Here is an 18,474-nt window from a genome sequence, read left to right on the forward strand (position 1 = left end):
GCAAATATGTCGCCAGCGCCTTCAGATTCAAATCAGTGTGTCATTGAGCAACAGAGGTTAGCAAAGGTGTCCCAGTCCAAATATGGTGTAACAGCAGGAACATGTGGGACATTCCTTTCTTATGACTTCATAAACTCAGCTACTGGGAGATTAATCCAGCGTGGTGTGGCAGCTTTGATCGTAGACCAAAAATGTGCAGTCCAAAAAGATCACAGCGTAATCAAAACAGGCCGTCCTTTGGCGTCCACCGGGCAGTGTTTTGTAAATAATGTGTGTTTATCATTTATATGGGAATATAAAGAACTAGTTTTAGCTGTTCTACATAAACAGCATATCCCAAATATCATCAAAACAGAAAATTAGAATAAGAGCTTTCAAATCCAATTTATCGGCACAATTATTTCAATTTACTTAAATGTGCTCCGAGGGCTAACAGGCTGTTTAGATCACAGGGACATGTTACATAATGAAGTAATGAATGTCATTTCTAACTGTTTGATTTTAAAAAGTATGTTTGATAAATGTGGGACAAGGACAAGCATGTAATGGGATTAGTGGGGATACATTCATGGAGGAGAGGAGAAGTCCTAAAGCTAGCTAATGAAAGGACAGCAAACTAACACAGAGGAAGAGGTCAAGGCAGAACAACAAAGATTTCTTTGCAGGGTGAGATGAGGAAGGGAGGAGAGTAACCACTGTGATCACCCAGAAGAGAATGACTCAGGTCTGTGTCCAGTCTCCCCAAATCAGCATGACACAGCAAACTCAGCTACATAAATCTCTGAATTACCAGCTGAGCCACTAATCCAGGCGGTATGACACTCGCCAAACTGCTAGTTCTGTGATATTTTACCACCGAGCATAAAAGTGCTTACAGGAAAGGCCAGGAAAGAATAAGCCATGAATACAGAGTTTAAATCATAAGAATATTTTATAACGTTTAACATTACGCAGAAGCATTTCATATTCATGAAACGCTTTCAATTAAAAGAAAACATCGAAACAGGTAATAAGGACACACCCAACATGCTCAACACCCACTTTAGTACTTCCTACTCAGCAGTTTCAATTACTGGTTAAAGCAAATGTGTTAGAAACTTAAAGCACGTAAAGAATCTGCTCAAGTCAAACAAGACATCAGACAACACATCACCAAGAAGGCAAGTTTAAAGCAGTCCTACAGAAAGGTTTCAAAACTCACTCCCACAGCTTGATTCCAAGGATGTTAGATTCCTATCGGGCCTTTTCTACTGTTAATGTTTAAGCTAAATGACAACTTTGTTTGTCCACTGTCAGCATTCGAAACAACTTCTACAGGGTTTAATGGAGCACACAGATTTGACTTTTTACAAAAGCACTCAATGAGCTGTAGTAATGAAGAATTGTATCACAGTATGTTTTGTCATATCCTGTCTAAGATGTTTTTTCTTGCATGAGCCTAAGCACTCATTTATACTCGTATCCAATACAACTGATTTCGGTTTTATGCTTCCTAAAACCCTTAAAATTCCTTGTCAACGTCTTTTAGTTTAACCAATCCTAAAGAAAATCAAGCATTTCAGAAGCATGTTTTTGTTTGTTAAGCCATTGACCCATGAATCACTGAAACATAAAAAAGGCACTCAAGTCAAGGGATGAACCAGTATTGTGTCTAGCACGTACATAACAGACTTAGCAAAGAACCAATTTTAAACTGTATCTTTTAAACTGTGCTCTCAAACACATTTAATTTCTTACAAAATGCCAAAGACAACATAGTTTGACAGGCACAATAGCATCTCTGCAACAGCGTGATTCCCAAACAGCTGTCTGGGAGGCTGTAAAGAAATCATTGTTACAGAAGGGAAACGGAGAAAAGGCTGAACACTGCCAAATGGTTCAAGAAATGTCTTTCTTTGTAAGAAATTACATCTTTTTCAGTTCTTCTTTCAACTCTTGGTACCCCTACAGCTTCTCGTGTTCCTTCTTCCTGATGCAGCTGTCGTTCGGGACCACTACATCGATCACTACGGCCGTCTTCTTCTGTTTGTCTACCACAATTTTGTCCGTCTGTATCTGGAAGTCCCACAGGATCTTAGCTCGGTCATTCTCCACCACCTTTGGGGGCATCTCCCATTTTGACCTCGGGACTTCCAGGTTATACTCGGCACAGATGTTCCTGTACACTATGCCGGCCACTTGGTTATGGCGTTCCATGTATGCCTTGCCTGCTAGCATCTTGCACCCTGCTGTTATGTGCTGGATTGTCTCTGGGGCATCTTTACACAGCCTGCACCTGGGGTCTTGCCTGGTGTGATAGACCCCAGCCTCTATGGATCTTGTACTCAGAGCTTGTTCTTGTGCTGCCATGATTAGTGCCTCTGTGCTGTCTTTCAGTCCAGCTTTGTCCAGCCACTGGTAGGATTTCTGGATATCAGCCACCTCCTCTATCTGCCGGTGGTACATACCGTGCAGGGGCCTGTCCTTCCATGATGGTTCCTCGTCTCCCTCCTCTTTCTTGGGTTTCTGCTGCCTGAGGTATTCACTGAGCACTCGGTCAGTTGGGGCCATCTTCCCAATGTATTCTTGGATGTTCCTTGTCTCATCCTGGACTGTGGTGCTGACACTCACCAGTCCCCGGCCCCCTTCCTTCCGCTTAGCGTACAGCCTCAGGGTGCTGGACTTGGGGTGAAACCCTCCATGCATGGTAAGGAGCTTTCTTGTCTTTATGTCAGTGGCTTCTATCTCCTCCTTTGGCCAGCCTATTACCCCAGCAGGGTACCTGATCACGGGCAGGGCGTAGGTGTTGATGGCCCGGATCTTGTTCTTACTGTTCAGCTGACTCCTCAGGACTTGCCTGACCCTCTGCAGGTACTTGGTGGATGCAGCTTTCCTGGCGGCCTCTTCATGGTTCCCATTCACCTGCGGGATCCCCAGGTACTTGTAACTGTCCTCTATGTCTTCAATGTTGCCTTCTGGTAGTTTGATCCAACTGCTCCATTCTGTAGTCTGCATCTGTAGCCAGTCTTGTCAAAGACCTCACTGAGAGGGTTCAGGCCTATGCAGAACAGCAGCGGCGACAGAGCATCTCCATATGGGTTGCATCCTACTCCCATATGCTCTTCCAGTATTGCTCCATCTCCAGCCTTGGTGGGGCTCTTCTCATAGTGTCCCCCTGCCACTGAGAATATACCTTGAACTGTAGATTACTCTTAGTTAATTCTCCTGCCTTCTATCTCTCTGGTATGGTCCCTTCAAGCGGCTGGCCAAGGCTTTGAGTCGTTGCTTGGCAGTTTCCAAGGCCTCAGGTATGGGGAGCTTGCTGTACTTCTTAGGCACCTTCTTCATCGCACCTTTCTGCAGCTCTGATAGTTGGCTAACATCCCTTCGTGCTCCCTTGGTCTTTCAATTCAATTCAATTCAATTTTATTTATATAGCGCCAAATCACAACAAAAGTCGCCTCAAGGGTTTAGCCTTAGTGTCCTTCTCCATGGGAGGCATTGCTACTTGAGATTGTTCATGTTGCAGCCAAGAACTTCACTGGTGACTGCTGCCATGGTGTAAATCAGCTGGTTGGTTCCAGCGATGGTCACACTAGGGACTGTCCACTGCAGTAAAAACTCTGCATTATCACTCCGTTACCTGCTGGAAGCACTGCCACAGTCTGATTTTCTTTCATCACTACCTGAATTGTTTGACTAAAAGGAAAAAGAAATGGCAGATGTCCTTCTCTACAGGGGAGAACTGTTGGCAAACTGTTCACCACCCCCCAACCGCCCTGTCTGTCATCACTCCACTAGCATTGCTGTTTGTAATTATATTCACTCCACTTTTACACACCTATACATAATATCCTAAAAGCCACAAATCAACTAGAACCCTGCTCTGTTTGGTAATGAACTGTGATAAAACAAATATCCCCTGCCTATGAAAAACCATAGGCTTCCCAAGGGAGTCACGAGTTCATAATGTTCATGTTTATAAACACTTAAAGCTGACCTGGGGCCCGTTCTTCGTACCTCGCTAAGTAGGTTAGCTGGATTAGATTGTTGACGATTTCGCGTGATCCTGGATCAGTCGGTTCCCCGAAGCTCATCCGGGACTTGCTGTCATAGCAACAGAGCCGTAAGCGTAAACCTGCTCGGGAGCAGGTTTACTTTATGTAAACAGGATTAGATCGCGGCCACGCAGGTATGTCCGCTTCATTTATACGAAAGCAACAGCGATATTTTTCCACTGTTTCACCATAAATAAATATTATCAATGTAACTAAAGATAATGCAGCACTTGATCCTTTTATTGATGTCACACAGATACATACAGGTCATTTCCTAAAAAAGGGAAATGAACTATTAACATTCTATTACATGTATGTGATTATTACAGATGTAATTCATATTTCAGAGTAGTAATTGTAAATTACTTCGTGTAATCAAGATGAGAGACCACGGCTATAAAAGCGAAGGTGGATTTGGGAAGCCTGTCGCAGCCATGTCCTGTCCGTATACGCGACCAACCCATTGCGGAAGGTGCAAGATTGATAAGGAGAGTCCTCAGAATCCAGCGTATATTGCGGGATAGACAGGATCCTTTAGCTCAGCGCGACAGTGTGCTCATTGAGAGATATCGATATTCCCGTGAGGGTATTATTTACTTAACCAACTTGTTGACGAGGGGGTGCAGGACCACCACCTGTCTTTTTTTCCTCTGCCCTTTTCTTGGTTGCTGTTATGAACAAACTAACAGAGTATTACAGGCCAGTATTACCTTGCCAAGAGACGCAAAGCAATCTAAGAGATAAATATTACCATTCTGTAGAATACTCCTGTATTCCACTTTTACTTGTTCCCATGTTCTTGTGGGTCCTGTTGTGGCTCTAATGTGAAAGGGGATATAATATAACATATTATAATATAATATAATGCCATATGATATTGGACAATATAGTGTCATATGATAGATCTACCCTACCGCCTACTGGTGTTGGCCAGAGGGGCCGATGGCGCGATATGGCAGCCTGGCTTCTGTCAGTCTGCCCCAGGGCAGCTGTGGCTACAACCGTAGCTGCCTCCACCAGTGTGTGAATGTGGGAGTGAATGAATAGTGGTATCGTAAAGCGCTTTGGGTGCCTTGGAAAGCGCTATATAAATCCAATCCATTATTATTATCATTATTAAATTACCTACGAGTTTGATTTGTCAGCAACTTTCTGCCAGCCCTCTCTCCTTGCTTTTGCAGCCTTTGCAGTTTTCTCTTGCGTTTTAATTAAACTCTGAAACTCCTGAAATCCCTCACTCATGAGTTCTTGCTCTGCTGCCGGAAAATACCGAGCACGCCCCTTCGACATTTTCGCCGACCAATCAGCGGGTTGCCGATCAATGTTTCTACTATCGATGCGTAGCCCCTTTTACGACACCCAGTGATGTCACATTCCTGCGTCCAGCTGTAGTAATCGTCAACAGCAGGTGTGTTCGGGGAACCGGATTAGCGAGCTCACGGTTAGCGCGATGATTTGATCTTGGATGTGTCATTTGATCTTGGATGTAGTAAGCGACGTACGAAGAACGGGCCCCTGGAGTAGGTCCCAGGCCCTGAACTCCATAAGCAAGAAAATGGATTGATGTATAAATACACACACACATATATACAAATATATTAGGGGTGCAACGATACACAAAATTCACGGTTCGGTTCGATACTTTGGTGTCACGGTTCGATATTTTTTCGATACAAAAAAAATGTTCATGCCTTTTTAATTTGTCAGTTATTAAAATTATAAATATATATTTTAACTCAAAAGTACAGTTTTTAAATTTAATGTTGCTGAAACACCAAAGTAATAAAAAATAAATAAATCTATCTGATGGAGGAATTGCTCATCTTTGGAAAAGAGAGTTTATTACAGAGAAATGGCTCTTTCAAAATAAAAGCTATACTATACGCTTCTTCTGGGCTATATTCTCAGCAGCATATTAAACATATCAGGTCCCCATAAGGAGAATCCTGTGCTAACAGCTGTCTAAATGACTCGGGTAAAGTTTGTAGCATGGTGCTTGTTGTTTTTGTCGGCTTCCACTTGTCTTTGCACCAGGATGATGTCGGAGTAAATGTGCAGTCATATTCGTTGTGTTCCCACTAGTGCTGTCAGCGTTAATCTGAAATGACCTTAACGCCACAACACGGCAAATCTCCGTTAACGAGCGACCGCGGATCGCCCCGTGCGTGGGGCTGGACGGCGTCAACACGTTAACGAGCTAACTGCGCTAACACACTAGCTCCCACCCATGTAATTGAGCATTGCGTGGCACATCCGACATACTGTTTTACTTTAGTCCATGACGCGCTTACCTTCAGGGTCATACGTCACATGAAAACCAAAATAGTTCCAAAGGCCAGATCTGAATGAGGGTGGGGGAGGCTCAGTTTGCCATGTTGCAAGGAGCTTAGCTTCTGTCTCGCTAGCTTGCACTGCGCTCAGTGGATCTGTGCTCGACAGTGCAGCCTAGGCGGAGTAGTCGAACGCAGATCCACTGAGCGCTCAACACAGACAGCATCTGCAGAAGGAAAGTTGATGAAATAAATTAAAAATGTTGTATTGTTCGATACATATGTGTACTGAACCGAAAGCACTGTATCGAACGGTTCAATATCGATACGAGTATCGTTGCACCCCTAATATATATATATATATATATATATATATATATATATATATATATATATGTGTGTGTGTGTGTGTGTGTGTGTGTTTCTGTGGTTCAGCATTATGATGCTGAACCACATCATAATGAATAAATGGATAAATTTCCAAAATCCCGGAGCAATGCAAATTAGCCGGTGTGAGGTAAGGAGCTCTGTCATTGGTTAGACAGTCTTAGCTTTGCACCTATACCAAAGGCCATTCAGCCTCTGTGTTTACACTCTGCCTACACAGATGTTGGACATGAGACGACACAGGAAAAGGATTTTTGATGTGAGGTTTTTATTGAGATTTTATTTCTTTTTTTTCTGATTTGAAGTATTTATTAATGGAATAATAATTTATTTTCAAATACTGATTTATAAATTTTTTTATTTTCAATTAATACAAGATATTTTAGCTTAAAATAAGTGAAAAAAATCTGCCAATGGAACAAGTGAAAAATCTCTAGTTTTTCTCTAGTTTCAAGATTCACTGTCTTGAAACAAGTTCCTTTAGCTTACTGAAATGTTGCCCTGTAGCTGATTGTGTCTTATTTTAAGTGTAATGAGATAATTTTGACTAGAAATAAGACAAATATACTTGGTAAGATTTTGAGTTTGAACCATTGTGCGACGCTCTCCTCGGCTCGACAGACACAATCTCACCATGTCGGCACAATATACTGAGTGCAATCCATAACATGATTTTATCTCACTGTAACTTTTAAATCGACCAAATGTTGCGTAAATGACGTGTCACGTGACTTGAGCACATGCACACCCCCTGTCCTCACAGCAGACATTCATCTTAGCCCCCCCCCCCGTGTTTTGAGATCATTGCTGCAACAAAAAGTTGCCACACATATTTCTACATGAAACGTACTGAATCAGTTGGCACATATTTAATATATATTAAATATAATATAATGTTGTTTTGTTGAGTGGCTGAAATAAAGCTGAATCGCATCACAGGAACGACACAGCCCTGTTCCTCCAGGCTGTTAACCTGTGAATCAGCAAACATGTATGATTTATTGTCATTCATTTGCTGAACAAACTTTCCTCTGAACTTTGACCCCCTATGAGCAGCACCCTAACCATGGATTGGAGAAGAATGTGAGATGGTAACAATGACAGCTCAGGAGATGGCAAATACACTAGAAGAGCTACCTTTATATCACGCTGAGCTGAGGGTTTGTCAAGCCCAGCTCAGATTTTCAGGAGAAAGGTGATGTGAACCAAAAGCAGGAGGAGATCATCACATCTGGACCGAAGGCTAAGAAGGAAGAGCTTCTGCTGTTTGCAGTGTATACTGCTGTGGATGCTGTATCGTGTGACATGCACAAGATGTTTTATGCAGACTGAACTCTTTCTTTGTAGTGTTTACCTGGAGAAGATCGGAGGGGCTGGCTAAAATGATGAAAGCTCGAAGCAGATTAGAACACCGCTTTGAAAACTTGTACGTGTGCTGTGGGTTTGAGGGGGATTCAGTGACCTTGTGGGGCCATAACAGAGAAATGACAGCAGTGTAGTGGATCAAATAAAGAGTGATGATGTTATATTTGTGACTGTAGCAGGACCAAGGCTCAAAAGGTTGCAGGCGTTGTTAATTGAGCAGAAGATGGACGGCATCAAGCCCTCTCCTCGACAGCTACAGGATCACAGTCTGCAGGTTCAGTTATGCAACGTTTTAGCATCGATGCGTGAAGTTAAGAGCAGACAGGGAGGTTATTTTTGCACTGGGCTGGAATGACTCAGTTTACCTGTCAAAGGCTATCACGGCTGGGAGAAAACCCTCAGCATTAGTAAAGAAGGACCACGGTGGCCTCTGGGTAGAAACACTGCAGAGTTCATGTGGATACGCTGCTGCATTAGGTCAGATAGAAATATCATAAAGCATCATTAAGTAAAAACGTTTATTAAGAACAAATGTTTAAATATTGTTAACGTGTTTCCCAGAAACATCTGTAGAGACAAAGAGCTTTCTGTTGTTGCTTCGAGGAAACAAGCTCTTCTTTTTAGTTTTGTCCTGGTATTTATTCCAGGACGGACTCATCCACTGAGCAGTGTTTGGGTTTCTTCGTTTTCCTCGTTCTGGATGCAAACTATTACAACTTGGGCTTTATTTCAGTGACAATGGCCTTAAGCTGCAATACAACAGGAAGTTACTCATATATAGTAATTTCCCAGACCATATTAAAAATCCATTAACAGGAAATACAAATGATGGGACAATGCCACAGCATGGACATTAGAACAGTTGGGAAAATTTACCTGGAAAAAGGTGAAAATGAGGCTTCATTGAACTGGAATTACAAAGACCAGGAATGTGAGATCCACCAGCCACAACTGAGGGTTTTTACACGTCATATCCTCAAAGTAGAACTACAGTGATCAAAAGAATCGACTTTAATGTTATTCTTTCTTTATTTATGTCAGATTTAACCCCCCAAAAAGCTTTAATCTTTAACTAGTCTTTGGACGTAGCTACAGTACGGTCAGGTTGACAGTTTATGGGTAACATGTGGCCACCAGGCACTGCGACACACTTCCATGTTATATTACCTTGGCGTCCCGTAGGAATACAGGAGAATCATGTGAGGAATCTAAGAGTTGTTTCTTAATTCAATTCAGTTTTATTTACACAGCACCAAATCACAACAGCAGTCGTCTCAAGGTGCTTTATACTGTAAGGTAGCTCGTACAATAATACATACAGAGAAAAACCCAACAATCATATGACCCCCTATGAGCAGCACTTTGGCGACAGTGGGAAGGAAAAACTCCCTTTTAACAGGAAGAAACCTCCAGCAGAACCAGGCTCAGGGAGGGGCGGGGCCATCTGCTGTGATTGGTTGAGGTGAGAGAAGGAAGACAGGATAAAGACATGCTGTGGAAGAGAGACAGATGAACCGCTGAGTGTTGTCCCGTCGAGGTGGCTCTTCTATGTTGTGCATTTATGGCACCAAACCACAAATGCAAAGGAAGAAAGGGTCGAGGCACAGCACCCAGCTGCCTGACAATATTCAGGCAACGTCCAAAGCCCCACAAAGGACCTACCCACACCCCACTGGCCCCGCCCAGATCAAGGAGCTGTCACAGCAGACAAAAATGTGAAGTCCGCACATAGTCGCCATGGCACCCACCAACCCACCACACCATCCCCCATGGAGCTACCAGGAGAGGCATACTGGCCCACTGAGGATCACAGAGGAGCAGACCCAGGGGGGCTGACAGCACAGCCCCCACCCACCAGTCCTGCAGCTTATTTTATCTTGTCAGCGTGAGCCCCACCTAAAGGGGACAGAGGGATTAGTGAGTTGCATTAGTGGGGCAGGAGAGAGTGAAGCAGGGGAGCCAATGTCACTGCGATACGACTCCTCAACACCATCCAGCCTGCCCCACCACTCATAATGAGTCCTGCTGTGCTCTGTAGCAATGATGCATTTTATGTGTGTGTGCCAGGTTAGTGCTGTGGATTCAAAGGAGCACAGTTCCACTAAACAGGAGATCAGGATAAACCCCAGTAACCAACCCTGCCCCCGCCATCACATATTCTCAATCCCAACAGAGGCCAGCCCCACAATGACATGCCACACGTGATACACAGCCAACATTACTGTTATAATTACATTTTTCCTTTATTACTTTCCTTTCAACCTCTTTATTTTGCACCTTAAACTTTCTTTGGTTGCTACAAGCCACAAAGTCCTTTATGGTTTGTCTCTGTTGTGTGGAGGGCTGTTTTTAAGAGCTCAAAAATGGGTGTATCAGAGTCAAACAGGCAGCACAGTGGAAAAGTGGTTGGCACTGTTTCCTGACAGCAAGAAGGTTCTGGGTTCAAATCCAACATCTAAGCTGTTTGCATGCTCTCCCCATGTCTGGGTCCTCTCTGGGTTCTCTGGCTCCCACAGTCCAAAGACGAGCAGTTAGTGGGGTTAGGTTGATTGGTGTATGTGCCCATGAGTATGAGTGTACACGGGTGTTTCTCTGTGTTAGTGACAGTCTGACAGAAGGCTGCATCCCTCAGCCTCATGTGGGCTGTGTAGCCCCTTTACCACTGCAGTGAGAGCTCAGACCTGTTTCTGGTGGGTGGTGGACTCCTCCAGGGCTTCCCCTGATTCCCCTTCTGCCACAGAAGACTGTGGCCTCAGAAACTCATATCTGCTTTTTGCAAATGAAGCGAACCTGTTGGCTTCATCAGCAGGGGCGGATGTAGAAGGGTGGCATGGGGTGGCAAGTGCCACCCTAAAATGATCCCTTGCCACCCCAAGTGCCACCCCAGTTTTGCATATGACAGTGTTGTTTATTAAAATAAGTTTAACAGTTTGAGCGTAGTTACAGTCAGCAGTGAATATAAATGCTAGAACTGGATATATTCCATAGTGTCCCCCCCTCCACATTAACAAATGGTTCAGCCCATAGCAGGACGGCTTTCTTCTTGTTTTCAGCAGCAAGCGATGCTTATGATTGTGCCAGAGCACATTTTGAACAACACCATGGGAATTTCTGATTTTACACAGGTGGGTGGATGTTACACTGTGAAAATGAAGGAAGGTGAGTGCTATTTTAAATGGTTGTAGAAAATGAAAAAACAGCAGGTGTATTGGCTGCATTTTTAGATAAATAGTTGTATCTGTTTACAAAATGTACAATTTATATTTGCATTTCAAGTTATAAACATTTACCCAACACGTCTGTGGTTTTTTTACAGTAAAAAATACTGCTAGGATTTTAGGTTCTTTGTGTGATTTCAGATCAGTAATAGTTACATTAATAGTAATAGTAATACTAATGCAGTATGTCAGTGAAAAAACAACTAAATTCAGTTGAGCTGAAAAGATACCAAACAAAGCAAGAGGAGGAAAAAATAAAATGAAACAATCTGAGGGTGAAACACAAACGTAAACTCAAAGGAGTCACAAATGTCCGGTTGTGTTTCAGACCTCAGAGGGTGAATCCAACAAATCATGAAAAATGAGGTTTACATGTTTGTTCATGACAGTGCAGATTTCTGACATTTTGTGTCATTTAAGCTGTAACAATGTGACTGTTTTCTAACAAAAACAGTGAAACTTAAGTTAGACTTGTGTTTGTAAATGAAGCGCCCCATGTTGTGTAGCTTTCTGGAGTTTATACTTATTGGGCTACATATGTATTTAATATACAGGCTGTACAGTACATAACATCAAAACTCACATGTTTCATGTAACTAAAGTGTGTAATCATGTGGGTACAGACAATAATTAAGTTATAGACTATATTTATATGAAAAACGTGCATACTTACTGCATTTGAATCATTTTAACCACATGTAACCACCTGCATATGTGTTTGGGGGGAAAAGGCTTTGATTTTGCCACCCTAAGAAAATTTCTCTAGAGCCGCCCCTGACCATTTCACAGGATTTGCATTTAAAGATGCAACAAGACTAAAATGGTTAGGGTCAGGAGGTCAAAGGTCAGAGCTCCTGTGGGTCTGAGGGCGGCCTCACGCTGGAGAAGGATGAAGGAGTCTGACCTGAGCCAGTGTTTGACATGAACACATCAGCACTGCTGTCAGTGAGCCTAACGACAGCCGTTAGCATCATTTCAGTGTTTCAGTCATAAAAACACTTCCTGTCTCTGTGGTGGTTACAGTGACATCATGCAGTTTGTGCTTTGACCTCCAGAGGGCGACAAATCAGCACAGACAGAGAGCTCCATTCAAACTTTGCTGCCATCAGGAATAATTCTTCAAATATAATCATCAGTGTTTGAGCAGTTATGATATCAGGGACAATCTAGACATGTGTGACAATACTGAACATGTCACATGACACACCTCAAACATCATGTGATCCACTCTCAGTCTGCACTTTCATTCATGACTTCAACAGGTTGAAATGAGCTTTGAAGAAACATTCAGTGAAATAAATCTTTCATGGATTCATGTGAGCAGCAGATGAACTTTGTACCAACAACATCTTCAATAACAGAGTCTGAATGAAGCTCAGGTGTTGATGCTGCTCACTGATTGGACGCTTGCTTTCAGCTCTGCTCTCAGTCTTTACTGCACAGGTGAAGGTAGAAAGTGTGACTGGATCTATAGACTGGAAACAGAGAAACATGCTGAACATTTGAAGCTTTGCAGCAGAAATGTTCATGTTACAAATACAGCAGAGCTGATCTGGGATCAGTGTGTTCACACCTGCAGCTACAACAAGGTTTCATGTCTCCACACGTCAGCATGTGAACTTTACTCTGACTCAGTCTGAGCAGTCAGACGGCATATTTTTAAAGTTAACACATCAGCACACACAGAGCTGAGCCCCTCCCACCTGTGCTGAGTTTCAGGTGGAGCCCCGCCTCCTTCCAGGAAGCAGCTCACCTGTGTGTCCGTGTTTAGTGTCCAGGTGTGGAGTGGAGCTTGTTGTTGGTGTGAAGAAACTGTAAGTTTGCTTTGTTTCCTCCTTTAACAGTTTGTCTTTAGGAACTTTACTGTTTGTTCAGCTCGTGTTTGATTTCTTCACACAACAAACTGTGTGTGTTTGTATTTCCGGTCTCTCCATTAAAGTCAGTGTGTAATGTTTCCTGGCTAACATCAGCTGTGTGCAGCTTAGTTCAGCACAAATCTGCCGCTCCATAGTTCACGGTAACGGACTCACAGCTGGACCAACGAGGCCGAGTGTGTCCGCCACTCTGAGCTACGTTCGTGTTTGTGTACTTGTAGTTTGTACTTTGAGTTCACTCAGAGCCCACAGAGGACGCAGCGTACGTGATGACGTCACAGCCCTTTACCTCCTTTACTGTCACTGTGATTAATATTTACACACGAGACACCTGCAGAGCTCTGACGCTGAGCTAGCACACAGCATGCTAACGCTAAGCTAACGCTAAGCTAACACTAAGCTAAAGCTAAGCTAAAGCTAAGCTAACACTAAGAGTTCTTACAGACACGAGTTAAAAAGCTGCTTTTAGTTTGTGATCAGAGTCCAGGACTGAGAGCAGCAGCAGAGCTGATGGATGATGAATTACTGGATGGAAGAAGCTTCTCATTAGCAGTGAATCAGTGTGTGCAGTTCTCTGCAAACTCAGCAGCAAGAATTAGTGTGAAGCTTTAACTCTGCTGATCCTCTTTGAATCCTGGATCAGCTGAAATGTTTAAAATGTTGTTCACACGTGTTGGACTGACTGAAGCTTCCAGTCACAGTGAAGCAGTGTGTGTCAGTGAATGCATCGTGTGTGCTTCAGGCTCCATCTAGTGGACTGATAGCAGAGCAGCTGATGGCAGCTTCCTCTGCCTCACACTGCTGTCTGACTGCATCCAGCTGACACTGAGATGAAGCAGGAAAGAAGCAGCTGATATTTGGACAGCACACATGATGAAAGGAGGATTTCAGCTGATGTGCACATGAATGATTTGTGTTTCCTCTGCAGGTAGAAAGTGTGTGTGAGCTGAATTGAGCAGCATGGATCAGTGTGAGGACAGAGAGGAGGGAGCCCCTCCCTCTAAAAGCACTCTGTGTGGGGAACATGAGAGCCAGACCAAAGCTCAGAGGTGAGATGACCATCTCTAACTGTCCATGACTCTTCTCCATGTCACAGCTCAGCACTCACATCACTGCTGCATCATTATTCACAGGAACCAGCCTGGACCTCGACCCAGCTCTGTGTCCTTACAGAGTGACGCGTCTAAAGATCGTCCCATTTATTTTAAATCCCAGCCTGCGTCTGCTGCAGAGAGGTGAGCTGTTAGCAACATGAACTCTTTGATGTCAGTTTATCTGATTTAAATGAACTGTTTGATGTTTCCTGGTCTCTAAACTGCATCTCAAAGGAAGTCACTGAACCTTTATTCCTTATTTCTATCAAACATGTCCAACATTTAAACTCCTGCTGCTCACAGTGGGACCATCAATAGTCCTGCACAGTGTAAATGACCCCTGGGTGGCGCTCTGTTCTTACACTGTGAAACACTACTTTGGAGTTTCCTTCTGCTCATTCTCAAAACACATTTTTCTTCTCTGACAGGATCCATGGGAGACCTGCTGGACCTGAACCTGGACCCAGCTGTGTGTCCTTAAGGAGTGACCGGTCTAAAGGTGGTCTCATTGATTTTAAAGTCCAGCCTGTGTCTGCTGCAGAGAGGTGAGCTGTTAGCAACATGAACTCTTTGATTAAACTGCTCGATGTTGTTGGATATAAACTACAAACACGTCGTTCCCTCAGTCCCATTTAAACTGTCTTTTAAAACAAGCCTTTGGTTTCTAAACAACTGAAAACCCACTTCAGCAAACAGGAAGTGATCAGAGCGTCCGTCCACTTCCTGTCAGGCCCTGCAAACATTTCATATTGAAGAAAAGTAGTTGTTATCTCACATTTTTACTCCACCACATTCAACCATTTTGACATTTTACAGCATGAAACTCTTGTCACATGACTCCTGTTATGTTATAGAGTCATGTGACCACCAGGGAGGGATTTGTATGGATGAAACACATTCAAATCAATCTGATTCATCAATGGAAACATTTTTGGTGTAAATGCAGCAACACTGAAAACGCTGAAGATAAAAACACAACAGATGAAATATGAACAAATCGAGGCTTTGAATACACGTGTGTGTGTTTGAGACACAGAGATAAATGGATTGTGTGTCTGTCCTATTGCTGCGTGAGGGTTTTATTGTAGATTTTGTGCGTGTACACTTTTGACCACGAAGGTGTTGAAAGGGCGTAAAACAGTTGGAGGCACCAGAGTGAACACTAGTGCTGTCACTAGATTAAAACATGACTAATTAATGACACAATCTTCTGTCATTAATCCTGATTAATCACAATTACTTGATCAATAGCTGCAGTTACATTTTTCCAACTTTATATTTAAGCCTGTAACAGACGTTTACACCATATAATGAAGTCAATGCAGAATAAACACAAAGAATGTTAAACGCTTCAATTCAAAGAGACTTTGAATAGTTTTCAGTCTTTAACTCAGCTTCTCTGCTGTAAATACAACTTTGTAACAAACATATATACTAAAAGCTAAGTGTGCACTAATATATAATCATATATAATCTATATTACTGCTGTTAATGAAAATGTTTAATCAGACTCATCACAGGGTTACTGTGGATTAATTTGGATTAATCACCATTAAACATCATTTTTAATGTAAACGAATCAAAGTTCATTTCATGAGCAAACAGACTCGAGAGAAAAGGGCAAATTTACACACTTAACATGTTTATTGAACATGTAAACATTGATTAACCTCCTGAATGAGCCGACCCCCCCAGGGACAGTCCTGCATGCTAATGATGGGCTCTGCTCTGTACCTGCAGGATTCTGTCAGCCACAAACTCCTCAGCTGATCCTGAATCTGAGCCCATCTGTCAAACAATCATTTTCTTCACAGGTCTGTGGAGGTGGCACTGATCCTGCAGCAGTCTAACACTCTCTGTCACTCTTCTTCAAGTCTTTGACACGAGGAACCAAAACTATGTTATTAACAACACTAACAGGTCTGCAGTTTGTCCACTTGGCAGTTGTGTCATCAGTGCTTTGCATTGTTGTGATATTTTAAGCTGGAAGTGCTTCGGTGAAAAGAAAATTCCTTCTGTCACGATGTGCAGAATCCTTCATGTTGGTCGGCTGGTCCGTCTTGTTATTTTTTTAATACTCAAACTTTCCATCGGGAGGTCAGTGTGTGTTTGTCATCTTCCATATTGAGCTGATTGGTTCAGCTGCCGTCACTAACAGATGTGCTGCACATCTGCACGTGTGCAAAGGTAACTCTACTCGGACAAACTGCTCGAAGTGCGTTGATAGAAACATTTCAGGGATTTTGAGTCGTTCTGCTCTCCAGATGTGTCGTGTTAAAGGTTTTTATCATGTTAATCATGATAACAGATGAACCCTAACCCTAACCCTACATGTTAATTTTGACAGCACTGGTAAATCCTTTTTAATGTTCTTCTGTCAGATCATTGATTAGACTCGACTCCAAATACGAGACTCGGAAAACTCAAATGAAAACTCAAATCAAAGCAATGAGAAAAGGACTTCTTGTGTTAGAATGAAAACATATGGAAGTGGTCAGGTTTCAAACACTCGTTGAATCTACTGCACAGTTACATTCAGGGACCTTTGGCCTCCTGAGAGCATTAGTTGATGGTTCATCACAGTTTTCTCAAAGTTTCCTCTGAGCTTCTGCAGCATCATCACTTCCATCACTGATGAAAGAAAGTTCATAGAAAACAGAAAATATATCTTCAGAATCTGAGAGTCTAAAACTTGACAGACTTGATTCAGATGAAGTTATTTGAGCAGAAACTCCTGGATCTTTATCCTGTGTTGATCTAATCCTTCATGGTTCTTCCACAGAGTGGAGCAGCAGAGCTCAGAGGTTCCCAGTGGTCAGTCTGCCCAGCAGCATCAAACACAGCTGGACTCCATATTTATGGTCTGTACATGTACAACAACTACTTTATTATTAATAATAATGCATTTATTTATAGGTCCCTTTCAGAACACCAAGGACTCTGTGGACTAAATGACCAAAAGAAAACAAACTTTGAAATCAGACGGTGCAAATGTGATCACAGGGAAACGTTTTAAACATCGAGGCTTTAAACAGAAACCAAAGTGAAACAGTTTGTAGTCGAGATCAGTGGGAATGAAGCTGAATAACTGTTTCTTCAATAACTTTGAGCTCTTAAAAAAGAAAAACTAGCTGAAAGTCTGGCTGCTCTTATGAAAAGTACAGAGAAATTATGGGTCGCTCAACACTTGTGCACAATATAAGAGTTTAAATAAATCTGAAGAATAACTCAAAGTCCTACAATCATACTGAGAAAATCATCTACAGCTAACTATCCAAGTGGATTTGTTTAAGACAGCTCCATCTGCTGGTGGCCCTCTGCAGGTGCATGAAAGGGGCGTGTTTATAGTGAAAGTAGTAGAGAAAGTAAACCCCACGGGAAGGAGGAGGACTCTCAGCGGCTTCCAGCTCATATTCAGACATTTGACTTCTCACTGAAAGCAGCAAGTTTGAGTGTCTGTACCTTAGTTAGAAGAGATAACATGGTCATAGTAATTAGAGTTGATTGAGCAATGCTGTCCTTGTAATGTAGTTTATGATTTTTATGGACAAGTCCAGTTTTTCTGTAGAGCCTCTCAAGTTGGTGACAGCAGCAGTGGAAGTTCACGTGTAAACCAGAGCAGCAAATCAGGTCCAAATGTGTTGTTCACAGTGAGTGGGATCATCATTGGCTGCTATGTTAACCTCCTGCAGCAGGATGTCTTTGGTCAGAGAATGGATAGATCACTAAGTCATTGTTGAGTTTAGGGAGACAGTAGACAGTTGGAGGAGGTTCAGCCAGTTGACACACAGTAGATAAAATAACTGAAGGCAGGAGCAGACACCTGTATGACTTTCCACCTCTCACATAGATTATTGTCCCTGGGCAGCGCCACAGGGCTGGTAGATGTAAACAAAGCTGGAGGAGAGGATTTATTCATCTGAGAAAAGTCACAGAGTTGTGTCTTGATGCTCAATCATCCAGGTACGTAAATCCCAAAAAGCTTGATTCTGTTCATCTGGATGTTTTCAGTGGGAGAAACGTTTCATCATCATCAGGTGACTTCTTCAGTCTCAGCTGACTGCAGGTTTCAATCTTATAAACAGGACATTTGTATGACTGAAACCAGCCCACTGAAGGAACAATGGGCTGGGAGGTCAGTTCATTGATCATTGGTACGCATATTGTCAGGACCATTGATCAATGGTTGTTGATCAATGGTCATGAGTCCAGTTCACAGAGAGCTGGGG

General features: G+C 42.8%; 1 protein-coding gene across 4 annotated transcripts in view; it reads left to right on the forward strand.

Annotated features, from left to right (window-relative positions):
• The window catches only part of LOC147331851 (protein NLRC3-like), a 206,175-nt gene that overhangs the window by 112,459 nt on the left and 75,242 nt on the right, over positions 1–18,474 (forward strand). Inside the window, exons 1-4 of one of the 4 annotated variants that reach the window (XM_086288144.1) lie at positions 13,866–14,200; positions 14,285–14,386; positions 14,674–14,790; positions 17,028–17,106. The exons of the other annotated variants lie outside the window; for them this stretch is intronic. Of the exons in view, the coding sequence (XP_086144270.1) occupies positions 14,112–14,200; positions 14,285–14,386; positions 14,674–14,790; positions 17,028–17,106 (387 nt within the window). The 5' untranslated portion in view covers positions 13,866–14,111. Of the gene's footprint in view, positions 1–13,865; positions 14,201–14,284; positions 14,387–14,673; positions 14,791–17,027; positions 17,107–18,474 lie in introns of those variants that run through there. 4 annotated transcript variants of the gene reach the window in all.

Source organism: Aulonocara sp. 'chitande type north' Nkhata Bay, linkage group LG4 (genome assembly GCF_057382095.1).
Source record: "Aulonocara sp. 'chitande type north' Nkhata Bay isolate Kocher_YH1m ecotype deep benthic linkage group LG4, A_spYH_male_GT1.1, whole genome shotgun sequence".
NCBI lineage: Eukaryota > Metazoa > Chordata > Actinopteri > Cichliformes > Cichlidae > Aulonocara > Aulonocara sp. 'chitande type north' Nkhata Bay.